Source organism: Dermochelys coriacea, chromosome 7 (assembly GCF_009764565.3).
Source record: "Dermochelys coriacea isolate rDerCor1 chromosome 7, rDerCor1.pri.v4, whole genome shotgun sequence".
Classification (NCBI taxonomy): domain Eukaryota; kingdom Metazoa; phylum Chordata; order Testudines; family Dermochelyidae; genus Dermochelys; species Dermochelys coriacea.
Window position 1 is genome coordinate 96676921 of NC_050074.1, and position 20983 is coordinate 96697903.

The 20983-nt window shown below is 38.1% G+C and overlaps 1 protein-coding gene across 5 annotated transcripts in view; it reads right to left on the minus strand.

Annotated features, from left to right (window-relative positions):
• Nucleotides 1-4198: 4198 nt before the first annotated feature.
• KNDC1 (kinase non-catalytic C-lobe domain containing 1) overlaps nt 4199-20983 on the minus strand; it is a 137584-nt gene continuing 120799 nt past the window's right edge. For 3 of the 5 annotated variants that reach the window (XM_038411317.2, XM_043518885.1, XM_043518887.1), the window contains exons 21-30: nt 18856-18969; nt 17969-18116; nt 17509-17688; nt 11819-12031; nt 11429-11511; nt 10163-10313; nt 7915-8037; nt 7731-7790; nt 6062-6219; nt 4199-5840 (exon numbers count right to left, since the gene is read on the minus strand). In XM_038411317.2, the coding sequence (XP_038267245.1) occupies nt 5609-5840; nt 6062-6219; nt 7731-7790; nt 7915-8037; nt 10163-10313; nt 11429-11511; nt 11819-12031; nt 17509-17688; nt 17969-18116; nt 18856-18969 (1462 nt within the window). In that variant the 3' untranslated portion in view covers nt 4199-5608. The remainder of the gene's footprint in view (nt 5841-6061; nt 6220-7730; nt 7791-7914; nt 8038-10162; nt 10314-11428; nt 11512-11818; nt 12032-17508; nt 17689-17968; nt 18117-18855; nt 18970-20983) is intronic. The other 2 variants (XM_043518886.1, XM_038411320.2) reach the window with 2 other exon arrangements.

Sequence of the window (20983 nt, forward strand, 5' to 3'; positions counted from 1 at the left end):
TTTGATAACAGGGTTCAATTCCCTGTTCTGCTATAATGCTTGGGGGACAAATTACTAAGGCCTTATCTACGTTTCTTTTTTTGTTTTTTGGGCAGGGGGACTGGTGCAGCAGTTAGACAATATACTACATTAGATATACTACTGGCCTGATACAGCATGCAATTCCTATGTTTCTAGGCTTTCCCACTTACCATATGTGCTTGTGTATCAGTCCAGGGATGTCATACACCAGATTCATAACTGTGCAGCAGCAGGGTGAGTGCTCACTGCAGCTTATAAAAGAGGACTGTCATCCAACAGCAGATGGAAAGCATATAGCCTTTTCCAAAAACAACTGCATGAGAAGCTAAGGACCCTGCCTCAAGAAAACTCCATTGTTGTATGCAGTTTCATTGTAGCCGTGTTGGTCCCAGGATATCAGAGACAAGGTGGGTGAGAAGTTGGTCCAATAAAAGATATTACCTTACCGACTTTTCTCTCTCTAGAAAACTCCTGGAGATGACAGATGTCACAGTTTAATGAGGTGGAAGTTGCCAGAATAAATGCAGCCAGGCCAAAGCAGACAAGCTCTTCAATCCCTCTGATTCAGGACCTCCCAACAGGAGGTTGACTAGGTTGAACCACAAAAGACCCAGTCCAAAAGAGTAAATTAATCTGAATGTGAAATCACTTCAAAACTAAATGAAGCCTCCCACGCTTAACAGAAGAAGTTCACCCATTAGTACTTATATGGGCTTTCATTACAAGATCACTTAGCACTGGGTAAAGTGACATTTATTTATTTAGCAAGCAATACAATAAAAATCCAGTAAAACAGATTTGTGTATCACTGTGTATATTGTATCATCATGTAAAGAAAGACTACTGTAATGCAGATGTTGGTGTGAGAATTAAGTAGAGTGTAGATAATTGAGAATTTCTTCAGTTTTTTACATTTGCATTCTTGACCATGACAAAACAAAGTCATTTGCATGGAGAAATATGTATCACCCACACCCAAGAAGAGCTCTTAAACCTACCACTCTGCTAGTCCTGAACCAAACTCCATCCCAAGATATCCAGCACAGCCTCCTACTAGTGGTAGAGAGATACCAGTTCACAGCATTAAATGCAATACAATGAAATTACTTCCTTTGAATGTTGAAGGGACTTTTCCCTTGCAAAAGTTACATTTTTGATAATTCGTTTTTTAAAGTTATGCTTCCCCTCCCCTTTTGCAGGGGTTGGGGAGACAACTTGTGCTTGGATATTAGTGCCCTATTACTCCCAAGACTGATAGATTTCTTCATTAACTTCATTTCCAAAAGCCTGGAGAGTCCTTTAAAGTACAAATTGGCCTTTAAAAGTGTTTCGTTTTTGTTTTAATCTCAGGAACACAAGTTATGAACTAATCCCTTCAATTGAAAGAAAAAAAGATGTGATGGAAAAGTTCCTTAGATGCTTGAGCATTCCACACATTACAAATTGCTACAATCATGCGAGTGTAGGAAGAATACCTTCACCCTGATCCCACCACCATTATAGTCAATGCATAAATCCACTGTATGTTTAAAGTACAGATTCAGCACTGCAAAATTACTATTTGTTTTCCTCAAATAATTGTAGATTTTTCAATCTGACATTCAGAAATGGGTTCCATACTGCATTAAGTCTGTGTATTATATATAAAACCCCAAAACAGGAGCCAAAATAGAACCTCTGAAACCAATTAAAAACAGGAGGAACAAAGTAGAAAAAACAGAAAAGCAAAGATCTCAGTCAGGTTATATAAAGAATTTGCTCCATTTAAGAATCACAAAATCCTGCAGGAGACTACTTGCAATTCGTGCCTCTCTCTATATACATACATACACACACACACGAAATTCCCAGGCATAGATTTCAAATGATTTTTCTAGTATTTTTATTAAACAACTTCAGGTCCCACAGACTTTGGGTTCAATATTTAATGTGTCCTATTTTTGAGTTTTTATTGCACAGATGCAGTGTGTTCCTGGGTTTCTGGGGCTTAATCTACCTCTGACTTACACTGGAGTAACTACCCAGAAATCAAGGGAATTACACCAGCACACAGCTAGCCTGAAGGCTGCTGTAACGTATGCATAAGTCTACAGTGCAATTAAATACCTGTGGCTGATCAGGCTCTGGGGCTGTGTAATTGTGGAGTAGATGGTCGGGCTCAGGCTTGAGCCTGGGCTCTGGGACTCTCCCCACTCATGGGGTCCCAGAGCCTGAGCTCCAGCCGGACCATCTATACTGTAATTCAACAGCTCTGTAGCCCCACAGTCCAGAATCAGCTGACACAGGCCAGCCATGGGCATTTCTGCAATGTAGACATTCCCTATGTTACAGCCACAAAGGGCTGAAAACACAACTGGGGATCATCATAGTGCAGGAAGGTCCTGACCTCTCTCACTTTCCTCTGGGCACACCTTCTTGTCCATTTTATGTGACCAGCAGGCTTGGGGGAGTGGTGTAAAAACCTCGACACTGGCTCTACATCATGGAACAATCACCCTTCAGCTTGTGGAGCCTATCAGTTAATTTAGCTTTAGGGCCAGATTCTGCCAGTAGCACAGCACAAAGTGACTGTGTAACACTGGAAGATTTGGTCCTATATATTTTGGTAATAGAGCCATTAATTAATTAGTTTTATGTTGTAAACTTTAGGAATATATTTATTGCTTTCTCTTAGCATGTAAAGTATGGTAGAGAATTTTAATGAGTTGACAATCTGCAATTTTAAAGGCTTTGGCTTTATTTAATCTCACTTGGTGGGGATGGACACATGCATCTTCGCAAGGATTGGGAGGGGAATGTAGGACTAGATCCTATAGTCCTTAGACAAATTTCTCATTGATTTATATGAGAGTTTTTCCTGAGTAAGGAGCGTAGAACTTATTCCTTGGACAGGACGTTCAAATTCTGCTTTCAGTTACACAGGTGCAATTTCTATTGAAGTCAGAGAGTTCATGTGAGCGGGAACTGTACCACGTAACAGAGAAAACTTTGGCTCATTCCAGTCTACAAATCAGTCATGTATTTATGTCAATAACAAGCAGTACAACTAAATGAAACCTGGCTAGAAACAATTTTATTTAAAAAACTGTCATGCAACATATAGGCAATTTGCTTATAGTAATGTCAAAGAGCGGTTTCCCTGTGAAACAATGATTTTCAGCAATTTTTATTTACATTAAATATTTTATTTCTGATTTTGGGATGATGATATTTTTTATTAAATACAAAATCTAAAAGTTTAATATCTGATTGGCAAGAACATAACTTTTCACCGTATAAAAGTACTGCAACAGTAATTCTATACATTTATAGCAATACAAAGTGTAATATATTGAAGCAATATATAGAAGGTATGAAATGAGTTTTAGATGCTTGAATAGTATCAGTCATTTTCATGGAACAAACACAATATTTCCTTGGCATAGTAGTCAATATAAGTACACGTAAAGATTTTAAGTGAAATATTAACTTGCTCACACAAGTGCAGAGCACACTTCGTCTTTTAAAAATATAGATGCTAAATAAATACAAAATATTTTACAATAATCTGACTGACCATAGCAAACTTCTGGTTGTACAAAAATGCATCAACTAAACCGTCTGAGCCCTTCACACTAGTGGAGCTTCAATCACTTTATGGACTGCTGTTTTGCTCTGGCAAGATGTAGCTTTTAAGTGGATGGCAGCTTTTTGATTGAGAAAAAGCCAACAACTAAAGAACAGATTAAATTAAGAACAGATTAAAATAAGATAGATAATATTTTTAAAAAGATTTGTCTGGCAATTCTGCATCTGTCATTGCCATCTTTCTTTATATCCTGTAGTAATGTAAGAATACTTCAAACTAAAGTACTTCGTATGTTGCAAATATATTATATGAACACAATCAAAAGATAGCAACAAATTTTACTTCTTTAGCTGTGATTCAGGATTCACAGAATTGCTTCTTAATGACAAAGATTTATGCAAAAACTCCCTGATCACAGAGATCTGTTCTCAGTTACACCAGTAACAGAGCACAAATTTGGCCTTGTGTTGAAAATACATCACAGTGTGAACAAATAATTGTAGTATTTAATGGAAAGAATTAGAACACCTTGTGTTTGACTGAGGAAAAGGGGAGCAGGAAATTGGTGATCATATATTGCCATCGGATTGGGATCTTTTTCTCTTGAACATTGGACACAAACCACAACTTAACACATGCACATGCATTTTCTGTTGAATATTTACAAATTCAGCAGCAACAGGTTGTTACAATTTACAAAATACTACAAGTGTGCATCTCCCAATTTCTTATTAGTAAGCCATTTTCTTCTGTAGCTAAAGATCTTAAGTCTTTCCAAACAATAGAGAATAAATGTAATTACAGTCAACATGACAAGGAAAACACCCCAGTTACAAGAATATTTCCAGGGAATCAATTCAGACCTGGGATTTCAACAGGATGTTTCTCCTTTTTGAAACAGTTCTGACACCACCACTTTATCACCTGAAAAATGCATTTTACTTGTATATTTTAGCTGGGGTTTTTTTGGTAACATTAAGACCCCATCCCTCTGAAAACAATACAGAAATACTTGTCTGCATCTTGTTGATAAAGCTAATGTTTTAGATATTTTGCATAAGCCTGGGGTACCTCAATGAACTTTCTAGCTATAGCACCACATTTCATTGCCAGAGTGTTTTATAAGCACAGCTTGCTGCAAAAATATTATAAATACCAACTTTTGGCATGATGTAGTTACAAATTTGATTCAAAGTTATTTTGTATTATCATACTTTTGAACATTACAATACTAGGAAAGTAACCTCAGCACAAGGAATAATGATGTTCATGTAAATTCACATACAAATTTTACAACTATTACTTATCCCAATTGGAGACAAAGCAAGCAAGCCTTAAAAATTACTCTCTTCATTAGGCCATGAAAGCAGAAGCAGGTCAACACAGTGGTAAAATGTTGATTCAGATCTGAGTTTTATATGGAGATAGGCTGGCTCAAGGGCATTAAAAATACACAGTGCAGTGTTTCCCTTTTTACTTATTCTGTCTCGATGTCCAATGGGAAGATTCTCTATCACCCAATATCAAGAGTTTAGTTTTTGACATTCATAACTTAAAACTAAGACAAAAGTAAAACCTATCAAAAATGTAAGGCTAGCAGAGGATCTATATCCATAAAATCAAATATGTAGCAATAGGATACAAATTTACAGTGCTTACATAAAAAAAAATCTATGTTTTGTTAATTATAATCTGAATTCTTTTAGGCCAAAACAGCACTGAAAGTTGAAACATTCGATTCTTTACAGATTACTTCTCTTCTGACATCATCTATGGACTATTCTTTCATACTAGAGACTAAGTCATCCTTTTTTCCCTTTGCTTAGGTCTAAGATTTTTCATTAGTTAGCATTTTATGATTCTGTGATAAGAAATATATCCATTTAAGATAGAGCTAATGTTTTAAAAGTACTTTCACTCGAGTGTTTGCTTGGGAATTGATACAGAAGCCAAAGCCATTTTCATCCATAGTTTTATACTCTGGAGTTAGAATTAAACATGCAGGTAAAACGTAAACAATTATTGAAATGTTGCCTTCATTCTGCGCAATGTGTCCTGAATTTTTCGGGAATGTTTTTCAGCTGGTATCTGATGGAAGTTGGCACAGTTGTCAGCCGCTAAAGCAGAAATGTCTGCATCAGTAAAATGAGCTATTCTTTGCTTGAGGTAAGACTGGAGCTTGAAATCTGTAGTAAAGGTATAGGGATTTTCTTGAAATGCACGAACCTGGCTCACAACTTTTGCAATGTTTCTTTAAAGAAAATAGAGAAAAACATTAGTCTGCTTTAGTCCTGATAATAAAACATTAAAAGGAAATTCAAAAGCACATGGCATCCATTTGTACAGTATTTGTCTCTTTAATAAGTTGTCAAAATGACTGAAGTGTTTTAAACTGCCAAAAGCGCACTGATGTGTTACTTCTTACGACTCACTAGACAATATAGGCGACATATGTATAATTAAAATAATTACCTAAGTTTAGTCCACTTATGAGCTCCATTTGTCATAGTAAATCCTCCCGTTTCAAGCTGTTGGACATGCATGGCCAGAACATGGGCTGATGGAATTGTAGGGAGCGTTTTGAATCTCTCTCCTTCCATCAAACACAAACTGTCACTTTTTAAAAACACCTGGTATAATTTACACAAGGAAAGCCTGTGATAAATGTCAGAGCAGGCTTCATAAAGTAGTCCTCAGTTTTATGTCTTTAACAAACATTTTTGTTTTACAATCATTTTTTCCTGTACAGTATAAAAATTAAAATAGAGATGAAGGAGATAATGCATTTGATCAACCTGGTGGCAGCTCAATTAAGGTAGAGTATGGAACAAAAGTTACTTTAATTAGAAGATAGCCCATATGGAGTTCTTAATAAACATTTCTAATTTTCAACCAACATGTTATAGGTGGAATCACAGAATGCACCTTAGGGCTAAGCAAACTCAATTTCACAAGTATATAGAAACGTTAGTGATGAAATGTTATGACAATTACTGAGAGATGTTGGTTGAGATTTTTCAAAGGTCTCTAAGGGATACAGCCATATAATTCCTTGTGAAATTAATAGGAGCTGGGTGCCAATCTCCTAGCTGGCTCTGAAAATCTCCACCATTGTTTTCAGTCATTCAAAATAGAGTTTTACAAAATACTAGAGTGAAAGTGTTAAGATTTAACTTTTGGTATGTGTCATCTTTAAAAAGTGGCAATGGGTTAGGCCTTGCATCAAAAGCCTAAATAACGGAGCAAGATAAGATGTCCAAGATGATTTTATTAGCACTACCAGCAGTCTGGGGTACTGCTGACAACTGAGGTATTACTGAGTCTGTTGGTGGGTAAGTAGACTGACCTTTGTTTTGAGCTAAATAGTCCCAGGTGCTATTTGGTAAGACTCTGCCTTTGCATTTTTCTCCCTTTGAAGTCAACTAGAGCTTGAGTTTAGAGCAGCGATGGGCAACCTGTGGCCCATCAGGGCAAGCCGCTGGCAGGTCGCCATACCGTTTGTTTATTTGCATGGCCGCCCGCAGCTCCTAGTGGCCATGGTTCGTCGTTTCGGGACAAAGGGAGCTGTGGGAAGCGGCATGGGCCTGGCTGCCACTTCCTGCAGCTCCCATTGGCTGGGAACGGCAAACCTGTTATGTTTCTGTTATGGTCTACTTTTCCTTTTATTGAAAAAAGGAAATTGAAGAAAACTGAAGACTTTTCACACAAAAAAATCCCAAAAGTTTTCCAATAGGCCAAATTTAGACAAAATTTCATTATAAAATTCTAACCAGCTCTTATTGTTAGTAATTTTTACTTCTGTTACCTCTGTAGCATTAACATACCTATGGGAGAGTGAACTGTTCTGCCCTGACTATCATCAAGAGAATTGTTAATTAAGTGCTAGTTGCACAATATTAATTTCTGGCAATTAGATGCAACCCAGAAAAAAATGCAACTTGACTTTCAGAGCCCAGGTTGGCATTTTGGTCTTGGCAGGTGGAAAAACCCAAAAGTCAACTGCAAAATAATTGAGTTTATGTGGAAGTAATTAAACAAGGAACAATTTTTTTATACAGTATAAACTGTATTTTGGCTTCAATCCTGCAAAGAGAACCAATGAAGTGTCACATAAATATTTCACGAGACACTCATACTGTACCTCAACTGCCTTGAGTTCTTCCATTATTTCAGACACTTTTGATGGCAAAATTTTCCAAGCCTTAAAAAAGTAAATAAAATGGTTTGATATCTTTTCAGATTAATCTTGGAAATGCAACAGACTTACTTTTGCTAGAAAAAAAAATATCTACACGGGGGAAAAAAGTCCAAAAGTCCTCACTTACTGGTAGCTGTCGTACTATAAGATTTTCCAGCCCTCTTAAGATTTGCATTGCAGTAGCAAAATTTCTTTGTTCATAGCAAGATTTTGCTAGAAGGAGAAATTTTGATAGTAAGTTCACCTGCAACTGGAAAAAAATAAAGTTATATATTAAAATCTACTACATCACACTGGGCCATAACAAGGGCTTTTAGGCATTATGGTAATACAAATAATAAAGAATAGTAATTTGCTGGAGCTAACACAAATATGTTTGGGAGTCATCACATGAAGCCAATTGCTATGGAAAAACTTAAGCTGGATACCACTTTATTTCCATTTGAGGACATAGTCTGAAGGCCAACTTGCAACTCTACTGTCAAATCACTCATCTAAATGTGTTCAAGTTTACACAATTGTTTAAACCGGCATTTTAAAAGTTGACAAAATAAACTGACTGTTACATTCTGATTGGCTAAATTACAACAATTGAATAATATTATATTCAAAATTGACAGAGGATTAGAGAACTGTATGTTATAGCTGTCATATTCTGATAAAATACCCCATCTCAGGCTTTGTTTTCAAAAGCAGCAAAAGTTGCTCTCCAATTTGTAAAAAGAAAAGGAGTACTTGTGGCACCTTAGAGACTAACAAATTTATTAGAGCATAAGCTTTCGTGAGCTACAGCTCACTTCATCGGAGCTGTAGCTCACGAAAGCTTATGCTCTAATAAATTTGTTAGTCTCTAAGGTGCCACAAGTACTCCTTTTCTTTTTGCGAATACAGACTAACACGGCTGCTACTCTGAAACCTCTCCAATTTGTAGATTTCTGAGAAGCGCCATAGACAAACAAGTAAACAAACAAAACCAACAGTAACAGTTATAATGTAATTCCAATTTGGGGGTTTGGCGACAAAACTCTTATACTCTCAAGGTTAATAATGAAGCTATCAAAAGTCCATGATAAAGTTATTATACTAGAGTTTTTTATTGCACAAATATTCTGACTGGACACAGAGGAATACGAGGTAATTACTCACCTGTAATTGTTGTTCTTTGAAGGTACCCATTTTTATGGATTACCACTTTGGGGTGGATTTGCAGACCTGGATGGAGGTCCCATAATTTATCATTCTAAGACACATTACACATCACCCCTACTGAGGTATCAGTGCTCATCTCTCTTCACACGAGAAGTAAAAATACTCCCATGATAGCCAATTACAGACAGAACAGAAATATTTTGTTCAGAAGTAAGAGGGTGAGGGGTAATTGAAATGATAGCTTCAGAAAACCAACAAATGAGCAACTGGCTCTTCCCTGAAGATATTATCTTAATGATTCTCACTTATGACGACTTATGCTCCAGGGAGGTCTCCAATACAAAAAGAAAAGAAATTATGCACACAGTGATGTTCACTAAATGTATGGTTACCACTTGGATTTGGATTAGACTGGTTTAATCTGTGTGGGCAGATTAAGTTTCAGGTCTACTATCATGGTCAGAAAGGAATTGACCATTAAAGCATCAAGAGCAGCCTAAGTACTCCTTGTACTGCCAGTGGTGATGCTATTTGCTTGGTAGGTAAAATTTAGGCTTTGGGAACTTGAACTCTGTTGTCACCACTACATTTTATACAAAAGTTGTTACCAACACCCACCACGAGTTGTTATGGGACCACTGGTTTCTGTTGACTTTATCATGATTAATTTAGAAAATGCTGTATTAAGTTAATGGAGAGATTTCTGATGACATTCAGAACTTATATACCAATGCACAAAATGACTTCATGTTTGATGAACATCAAGCTTTATTTTTTCTCTTGAGGAAAGTATTAGTTCAATCGACCTTAAAAGTAGACTAGAAATGTGAGAAAATGAAATTAGAAGAGGGAAAAAAAAAAAGGTACATTTTGTTTTAGGATTTGTTACTTGAGCTAAAATAGCAGCAGAACTGCAGCACCCTGCCTCTCCAAGTTCTAGTTAGAAAGTCTTTCAATGATAAGAAGGCCATTTCAATAGCAGAAAGTCAAATATCTGCTGTCTCATGGTAAATGAATTCTTATCTTCTATTAAGTCTTTAACCCCACTATCAGAACGGATCCAAAACACTAAGCATATCTGCCAACAACAATGCAATAAACTGTTGCCAACACACTTGCAGGCACGTTTCAGGCTTTTTGTGTAGGTTTGCTATATAGAAGCAGTAAACAATAGTAAATAACTAACTACTTCCTAATTTAATAACCAAATAAAAATGATAGCAAACCTTTGAAGTATGACTTGTAACAATTTCAGCAGCAACCCAGGTGCTGATATTGTCTGCATTTCTTAAAAGCTGTAAGAGGTACTTGTCTTGTATGCAATTTGGCAGAAAGAGGTTACAGACTTTAAGTGACAGTGATTCAGTGGGAACAGCTCTGTGAAACACAAACATATAGGGAATTTAGACATTATAGCTACAAAACATGAAGGAAAAGATGTTAACATTCTAATCATTTTTAAAATGAATAATATGTTGTTTAGTTACAATCTTGATGAATACATTTTCAAAGGGCATGTGCTGGGATTCTATCGTATGTTAATTTCTCTTCTCTGTGTAGACTTTATAATTCCAGTACCAACATACATTGTACACATCTGCAGATGGGACTACTTAAAAAAAAAAAATCACAAGTTTCGCAACTTGAGCAATTTCTTTAGTTTGACTAACAACAAAGCATTTCTCACATCATAAACAGCGGTCAAAGGGCCATACTCACCAAAAAGGTAGTCCAGCTTTTATTTTGTGGAATATGAACATGAACATAAAAAAGTGAGATATTAAAAAGATAGAGTCCTATCTGCGCTACAACACAGTAGGAGCTAGATGGCATTTTTATTGGATTTTAAAAGGTAGGGCAAAAGTTCCAGCTTGTGTCCCCTTTCTTCAAGACTCCTTGAATCAAGTCTAGATGTCACAATTAACAATTACTAAATAGAAACTAGCTGAATCCACATACCAATTAAGAGGAATTAAAACAAAAACAAGGATAATGAAGATTGTGTGTGAACTGGTGATAAGGTTAATATTTATTCTGGATTAGAGCTTGGCAAATAATAAAGGTATGAATCACTTTTCTTTAAAAACTGCAATAAAATTTCTATATGTTTACAAATATATATGAATTATTCAATCAGTACTACAAGATGGAAAAATAATGAAATTCTGTCTATATGGATATAATTACCACACAATATACTTGAAAAATATCACAATATTTTTCAAAAATATATTTAGCAAAGATTTTTTGACCCGCTCTACTCTGGATTTCAAGTCACCTTGACAATATGGCCTAAAGAAAATTTTTTGGTCTGCTGAACTTCATTTTACAAGTCATCTGAAGGAAAAAACTCAATGTAAAAAGAAAATTCACAGTGAGGAATAATGGAAAGACACTGTAGATTTTCCATTTTCCACTTTTCATATATACACAAGGTGTAATACAAAAATCAACAATGCATCAGCAAGGAAGTGGGGAAAGGATATACTTACTTTTGTATAGTGGTACATTTATCTTTGACACCAAGTGCTCTTGAATTTAGGAAGTGTACTGGATGGCATTTATGGAACATTTCCTATACAGACAAAAATTTAAATCATAGTGATTATTAGGCCTGGCAATTATTTTAGGTATCACAAGATATACTTTTTCTTCGTCTATGTTCTCTTCCCTAAGGTTCTCAGGAGAAACCATTACCAGAACTCCTGATACTAGTGACTCCAAATATTGCAGGGACTTGGAGAGGGGAACTGGGCTATTTTTCCATAGGTGTTGTGAACCCACACATGAGGGGTAGGTGGGGGAGGAAGGAAGAAGGGCGACTACACAATAAACATTTACACTGATTTGTTCTCACTCTCAAAAGAATCCAGTCTTTTTACCTGTTGTAACAGTGTCAGTTGACAGCAAAGCTCTTGTGCACTATATTCGGTTAGGAGAGATCCTCCTTCATTTGCTTTAGCATAAGAGCCAGAGAATTCTTCTGTAGAACTGTAATAGCATGGCTTCGGTAAAGCTGACCCAACTGTGTATGGTCTTTCTTTCTGATGATGTGCAATAGGGCCATTTCCTTTGGAGAGTTTCCAGTTAAAGCTCTATACAAGAAAAAACTAGCTTATTACAGCCGTAACTTTTGCTGCAGAACTTTCAGATGTGCAAAAGCCACAATCCTGGATCGATGTGCTGAACTCGCTCCAACCCTCAAGCGCAGGGACACCAGACTGAGAGCTGCACTGACAGTGGAGAAGCAATTGGCAATTGCACTGTCTTGCAACTTGCAATGCTGGATTGCTACCAGTCAGTGGGAAATCATTTTGGAGTTGGACAATCCACTTTGAGAACTGTTGACATGCAAGTGTGCAGGACATAGTGGATGGATTTGAAGCAATGGGGTTCCTTATTTTGGCACCAGACCACCATGCCAGAGAATAAATCAACAGAAAGGGCTACCTTTCTTTGATTATGCAAGCATTGGTGGATCACCATGGACACTTCACCAACATCAGTGTTGGCTGGTCAAGGAAGGTGCATGACGCTTACGTCTTTAAATTTATTGACTGTTCAGAAAGCCACAAGCAGGGACTTTATTTCCTGACTGGTGGATTACTATTAGTGATGTTGAAATGCCAATAGCAATTCTGGGGACCCAACCTATCCCTTGCTCATGAAGCTGTATGCTGGCCATCTTGATTTCACCAAGGAAAGACTCAACTACTAGCTCAGCAGCTGCAGAACGACAGTTGGATGTGCTTTTGGTAAACTGAAGGGACGCTGGCCTTGCTTATTCACAAGATTGGATCTCAGTAAAAAAAAAAAAAAAAAAAAAATCACAGCTGCCTGCTGTGTCCTCCATAATATCTGTGAGGCAAAAGGGGGAAAAGTTGCAGCCAGGGTAGAAAGGCTGTCTGCTGAGTTTGAACAGCCAGAGTTCAATAACCCACAAGGGTTATTAAAGAGATCAGTGTGGAGTTATATGGTTCAAGGAGGCTTTGAAGGAACACTAACAGTGAGCCACAGTAATGTGTTGTGGTATACCGTGCTCTACTTGGCCTCTGTTTTGGGGCCTATTAGGAATTGTGTGGTGCTTGGTATACATCTATGGATAAAGCACTTGTTAATTTTGTGATACTTGCTGTACTTTTATGGTTATTACACTGATAGTCACTGATCTTATGAGTTGTATCACACTGTGCAACAACATGTAAATGGGTGCTCTCAGTACTGCTAGGCATTCTGCAGCACATGCTGGGAACTAAAAAAGATGCATTATTTTCCAAAACAACAGAATTTTATTAAGTAATGAAAACACTGCAAATCAATCAATCAAATCAAATCAATCTGTGCAAGTTAAAAGCAGATCCATAAATGTATTAAGTTTTGAATGTAACAGAGCTTAAGAAGCAGAAAGAACATTCATATTCATTTTAGCTATACATAGAGAAAACTCGGCTCGGGGACTCCGCCAAGCATGGTATGTAGTTCTTTGTAAAAGCAGTAGGTTTTCAGTTTAGCACCAGATTGTTGGCCTCCCTGGCCTTCTGATATGACTGCTGAAGTTCCTTCACTTTTATGCAGCACTGTTGCTGATCTGTGTCATACCCCTTCTTCTGCATCCCCTGTACAATCTGCTCACAGATGTCCACATTTCCATGGCTGGTCTAAAGCTGTGCCTCCACAGCCTCTTGTCCCCGCAGTCCCAGGAGATCCAGTATCTCCTGTCTACTTCAGGCTGGAGCATATCTGGCATGGTCGTCTTGGCAGCTGCGCACAAAAATGGAAAGCTGCTAGGTGTGCTTGCCAAGCTGGACAATCAGGAAAAGGCATTTCAAAAATTTGTACCATGGCTCATCGTCACTCTGGGAGACAGCATTACCGCATTGCTGTAAGGGGGTGCTTACATTGGTGAGAGACAAATTTAAGCGTAGACACAGGCACAACTAGGTCAACACAAGATAGCTCACATCGACCAAGCTTTGTAGCGTAGGCCAGGCTTGAGTTATATAAGAGCCCTTTTTTGAGCCCAAAAGCTTTTGTAATTGGTCGTCAAGATTAGTCCCATAAAAGATATACTAAATTGGTTTCTTCATATTGCTTTGGTTGGCTAATATAACATGTCCAGCCTATCAGGTTTATGTACAAAGCTGCTAGAATTCAATGAAGCTGTATTTAAAAAAAAAATCAGAGTATTATTTAAACTAGCTCATTCTTAAGGTCAATTTCATTAAAATGTCTTAGTGCTCTCAACAGTTCAATAGTTTATATTTATCTTTCTTACTAGTTTCCCTGAATTGGGCAATTCATTGCAAGTCTTACCCAGAAAATAAAATCTAAAGAGGAATGCTGCTGCATCATTGTAAGACTTACAGTTGTTTAATATAGAATTCCTAGTGTATCCAATACAGCTATTGCTAGACATAATAAAGCACATAATTTTGTCCATAAAAGTTTCACACTGAATTACTGCTATGAAACGTTCATGCTATTTGTTCACTAAAATATCTTTGCTACCCTACCACTTCAGTGCCTGAGGATATAAAAATTAGACATTCCAAGAAATGCATCATATGATTGACCAACTTATACAGAGCTACAGTTGCCAGTGATAAGTTAATATGATGTAATTTTAAATTAGCTGTAATTTGTATTATATAATCATTCTTGTCTCGTCAGACAATAGAATTCTTCTCTTGAATTTACTTAACTGAAGGAGAAACTGAATGAATTTAAGGCTCCAGATTTAGGCTACCATAACACTGTAAGGACTGGTGAAGAAGAAGAATACATTCCCTAGACTTCAATTTTTTTTTATAATAATCTCTGTCCCTTGCCCCATGCTGTCCAGGCTGACAAATTATTGAGTGGAGAGAATACCCAATTTATGTTAGGCTTGCTCTAACATTTAACAACCAGTAATGTAAACAAACCTAATTTGTTAGTGTGCATATACACAGCTTTGATGATGTAAGTATAAAAACAAGAAAACTAAACTGATAAATGTAGCCATTTTATTTATTTCTAGGTAGCCTAAAAAAGATATAGTGACATAGTTTTTATTAGTTTATAAAATACAGATGGAGGTTTATTTTGTTCTATGATGGATTCAGCTTCGGCCTTGCTCTTGGGAACTCTCATTTCTTCCTCTCCCACACAGTTGGTGGCACCACTAGGACTTAGTCTTTCACCTCCTCCTTTTCTTCCTCTGTACATTCTCACAGGTTGAGTTCTCTTCTCTACATGGATAACTTACAAATTATGCCTGCACGCAGACTTCTCACTAAGTAGTTGTGAATTTCTGCCTCTGAATGTCCACCTCAGAACGGTCCAGATCAGGCCTTGTGTCACGGGATGCATCTCCAATGACCTTCAGGGAGCTTACAGTTTTGGACATTTAGACCTACTGTATGTCCTCTATGTTCAAAATGCACTGCATCGTTAAACCTTCTCCATGTCACTGTCAACAATATCTTTCTTGTTCCTGAATTCCCATCCTTGCCCTCATTCAAGACTCCTGCTTTCCTTTCTCCCCCTCCCCACTTCATGTTTCATGCATACTTTTCCTTTTCCTCCCTTCGGTATCTTGAGTTATTGTCACTTCTTCATGAACTTCATTACTGTGATATTAGTTCAGCCTCTAGTTATGTAATGACTTGATTCCTATAACTGCCTGCTCTGTAGCCTTGTACATTTCCATTTCTTTTTCTCCTCCGAGTACATCAAAAAAATCCACTTCTTTTCCTGCTACTTTATCCAAGTGTCCCTTCCTTTGTTCTTCATGCCCCATCTTTGCTACAGACTATCTAGAGTCATTTCCATAGAGCTCTGTTGATTTAACCCCTATTAAATTCTATAGGATTTTTGCATAGAGGTAATAACATTCTGTAAGCTCATTGGCAGAGGGATCTTGCCATTCAACTAGCACATTTGATCTGTGAAGCACTTTGGACTCTTTCTTGTGAGGATGCTTTTTTTCAAGCAAAGTCTATTGGATTCTCAGGACTCTGAAGTTACTTTGTACCAGCTGATGTCTTCTAATTCTGATTTATGAGATTCAGTAGAGTAAGAGGAAGGTGCAGTAAAGTTTTGAAATTCCGTAGACAAAAAGCACTTTTTCTTCTGTTCATTTTAAACTTTTTTTTTTTTTTTTTTTTTTTTACATAGGTGTGACATTCCCTTGGTGTTACCTGGACCGGTGATCTGCTAGGTCACGCCAATCCTCGACTTGGGGAGCCAGCCTTATCCTGTTCTGCTGTGAGAACCCCAATTCCTGGGGGTTGTTTACGCACAGCCTCTAGCATGTAAGATGCTCCCAGTTACGTGAGTGAGCACTTTTGGCCAGCCGCTGCTTGAATTGTGCAACTGAATGACACTAGCCGATATCTCCAGTCCCAGACACAACCCTAGGATCCTCCATTTTGCAGTATCCAGTTATGCCCACTGGATGCTGCAAGCTTATATGAGTTCATCAATTTAACAAAAAAATTGATATGTACCAGGCTTGTTATCCCAAGGGGAGTCTCTGACATGCTTCAAGTAGAATAAACAAACAAATTTATTAACTACAAAAGACAGAGTTTAAATGATTGTAAGTCAAAGTACAAGAAGTCAGATTTGGTGAAATGAAATAAAAGCAAAAACACATTCTATGCTGATCTTAACACTTTCAGTGCCCTTACAAACTTAGATCCTTCTCGCCACAGGTTGACTGGCTGCCCTTCAGCCAGGCTCTCCCCTTTGATCAGCGCTTCAGTCGGTTGGTGGTGGTGTCTATAGAGGGAGGTGGAAGAGAGAGCAAGCATGGCAAACATCTCTCCCTTTTATCATGTTCTTTCTTCCCTCTTGGCTCTGCCCTGCTGCCCATTCAGAGTCAGGTGAGCATTACCCCATAGTAATCCCAAACTGACCAAGGGAAGGGGGGGTGACTCACTTGAGAGTTCAACAGATACTTTGTTGCTGGCTAGGCCAGTGTCTTTTGTTCCTGTGAGGCTGGGACGGGTTTGTCCCATACATGCCCTGATGAGGTGTGAAGTGCCCCTCTGGTCCTGGAGAGTTTTGCCTGGGCTTGTTTTAAGCCATGAGAACACATTTTCAGCCTCATAACTATATACATGAGATTACAACCTATAATATTACTTTAACAACAATGCTCAGTGCATCATGAGCCTTCAGAAAACACCCAACATGACAAACTTTGCATTGGATAGCACACAATCATATTATAAGGATGAACATGGGGGTGCAGGGTGTTCCCACAAGGTATTGAGTGTCACAATAGGTTATTTGCAATAGTAGCAAATTTCTTAGGGAAAAATACTTTTTCAGCAATTATGAGACACAAAATGGAACAGAAGTAAACATTTTACAGCCTCTAAAATTAGCATGACTATAGCAAATCATTACTGAATCAGAAAATCACTTAAGCACATGCTAAGCTTTAAGTCAATGGGGCTTAAGCACATATATAAGAGCTTTGCTGAATTGGGACCTAAAGAGTTAAATTCAATATTCCTTTATTTTTGCAAGAGAAATATACAAGACAGCTCTCTATATAAAGTAAGCTAAAGAAACTACATGCCTTTTGGGAGACATCTTCAGAGAGCTTTTTGCACAATGAGTGTAAAGATTTTGTATCATCCTCTTCCTCCTCCTTCCACTCATCCCAGTTATAGCGCTGGAAAACACTGCCACATTTCCCACCAGTAGCATTTTCAAGCACTGCCCGCAAACGTTCACCAAAGCCATTTAATGGAGCAATCTAAATGGAAAGTAGGTTTTAGTAGGCAATTTATGGATTTTTCATCAAAAGATTAATAATGAAGTAAAGAGCATTTATATTTATAAGAAAATTCACACATTTTATTACAGCCATATAACAAAAAAGTGTCAGTCGGCATAATTTTTTCACACTAATTTTACTCAGCAAGACCAGGGTCCTAATAATAGCATTTGTTTATATACCATAACCACATTTGATCCAATTGACATTTTACTTAAAGCTTTCGTCAAAATAACAACACGTTATAACAACAAGTTACCTTGGAAGAAATAAAGTCTTGTAGCATGCACAAAAAATCAGATCTTATTGCAAAGTCTACACTATAACAGTCTTCAATCCAAGCCTGCAGAATGTAGAAACTCCGGTTGTATATTTTGATAAGCAGAGAGGTGGGATCCTCATTTGCACTAGTAATATGAGAAAAGCAGTGAGTGCACTGAAATTGTCATTTTAGTCTAATCTTAACAAGAGGTTGAGAGAGAAGTGCAAGTATTTGCTGCCAGGTGTATTACTTAAAACAAACAAAAAACCAAAGTTTCCCTTTCTCTGACATCTACACCTCTAGAGGATCAAAAGTTTCATTTATAAAAATGTCCCAATACCCAGCTACTTACTGGGATAAAACTCCCGCTGAAGTCATAGTAGTTCAGAGTGGAAGTAGGAAGAGAGCATATTGTCCAGTACAGAACTTACTCTGTTTTCACTGTGTTACACTCTTATGCTTGGTCTACACCTAACACTTAAGTCGACTTACCTACCTCACTCAAAGCTGTGAAAAATGTTGTGCCCTGTGCAATGTAGTTAGGTTGAACTAACCCCCACTGCAGACATAATTTGGTTGATGGAAGATTTTTTTCTATCGACTTAGCTACCATCTCTGGAAGGGGTGGATTTACTATAGTGATGGAAAAACCCCTTCTGTCGATGCAGAAACTGGGTACACTACAGTAGCATAGTTGCAATGCCATAGCTGTGCCTCTGCAGCGCTTGTAGTGCAGACATTCTTTTATTCACAAGAAAATATTTTTTTAAAAAAAGAAACAAAATTCAACTCAATTAGGTGCTTCTTTTTAGAAATACTTCTTTCACATTGGGGAGAAGAGTCTCTATTACTTTGACAGTTTTGTTCACAGAAAGTTACTGTACCTGGATAAAGTGCTGCTGATTCTATCAAGAAGAAACTTCAACAATTCTTCTTGTGCGCAGAAATAACGAAACGTGTAGAGGAACTGCTGTACATAACCTTCTAAAAATGCATTTCTGTGTGATACAAGAAAAAACTTCAGACAAACAATAATATAGTTATTCTTGTATTAAAACATAGCAACAAAAAAGTTACAAGCATAGCAAGTTGAAAGTCTGAATTCCCATTCCATGGAAAATTCTGAAGTTAAAAAAAAAAGTTCCATTTTGGAATAAAAAAAGAAATTTTGGAATTTCCCATGGAATGGGAATTCTAAACATTAAACTATTTGACTTTCAAAATTAGAAAAATTTCAAATTAACCATCTCAATTTCCACATTCCTTTTTTATTTAATTTTTTATATTCTATATTCTGTGGTTTTAGAATGATTAAAAAACAGCTGCTTTCTAACTAGTATTGCTTGAGAGATCTTATTTTCTTGCTCAAAGTACTGATCTTTTTTGTATGTGCAGTCAGGAGGATAGAGAGGCAGGCAGGGGACTGGCAAGAAACCAGACTGGTTTCCACTGGAATCCTGCATGGGGCTCATCAACATTTTAATTTCCTGTGGAACATTTCACCTCTATCAAAACAACAGTTTGATATGGAAGTGTTCTTCTGGAAAGTGATCTAGTTACAAGTGAAATATTCTTATTCTTCATATTTTTATTTATTAAGAACCAGTAACTTCAATTCCTGAACTTCATATTTCTTTATTAAAAACTTTAGCTTCTTTATCGTTAAAATACTTACATGTGCCATGGTTAGAAACAAACACTAGAAACAATATGCTGGATAATGCTACTGAGATCAGCTAAAACTCTTACTCCTGGTGGAATTCTGCACCAAAAAATTAAAAATTCTGTGCAAAATATTTTAAAATTCTGCATATTTTATTTGTCAATACAACATAATATAATCACTCCAGTTTCAATTATTTTGGTAATTTATTTCAAAATACCCGTCAACAAGTATGTCAATACAGACAACAGTAAAAAAGATTCCTCCAGGAGTAGAGAGTTAAAGAAAGATCTATAACAACATAGTTCCAGTTTAGGGGATATTGTAGGGGGTTGTGTGGTGCTCCCAGAGCCCAGACACCTGCACTTCCATCCCTCCAGAGCCGAGCCACGGGGCACCCCCTGGCCCAGACACCAACCCTCCACACCCCAGAGCCCAGCCACAAGGCAATCCCCAGCCCAGACACCAGCCCGCGCTGCCCCAGTCCAGCCTTGGGCAGCCGCCAGCCCAGACACCAGCCCCGTCCTCCACACAGAGCCGAGCCACAGGGCAGCCGCCAGCCCGGACACCACCACCCCCCACTCCCCACAGAGCCCAGCCCAAGGCCACCTCTGGACCAATCCCCTCGCCCCCACCCTCCACAAAGAGCCCAACCACAGGGCAGCCCTCATCCCCGACACCGTCCCCCCAGAGCCCAGTCCAGACACCAGCCCCCCTTTCCCCACAGAGCTCGACATGCGGAAGTCTCCAGCCAAGACACCAGCTCCCACACCCCACAAAGCCCAGCCACAAGGCAGCCCCCAGCCCAGACACCAGCACCTCCAGAGCCTTTACTCCCCCCCCCCAACTTCTTTACTGTCCCACTGGGAGACATGGTATGGTGCAGCTCTGCCCTTCCTCATCCTTTGCCAGAGCTGGCTGGGTCTCCTAGGCCCTTCCCTGGGAGAATGAGGATCAAAAAGCATGCAGCCTCCAGCCCAAACAGTGACTGTGAGCTGGGCTCTGCGGAATCCAGCGGCCCATAGTGGAAGCCAGATATTCTGCAGGGAAACAGGGAATTCTGAAAAAGGAAAAGGAGTACTTGTGGCACCTTAGAGACTAACAAATTTATTTGAGCATAAGCTTTCGTGAGCTACAGCTCACTTCATCAGATGCATTCAGTGAAAAATTCTGAAAATTCTGCATTCCGCAGTGGCGCAGAATTCCTCCAGGAGTAAACTCTGTGAGAGAAGCTGATGAAATGCACAAGTATATTGATATTCATACTGATTAATAACTTCATCCAGTGCTGGAGAGAAAGATGGTGATAGTTCCTACCTCTTATGTAGCATTTTTCACTGCTAAATAGC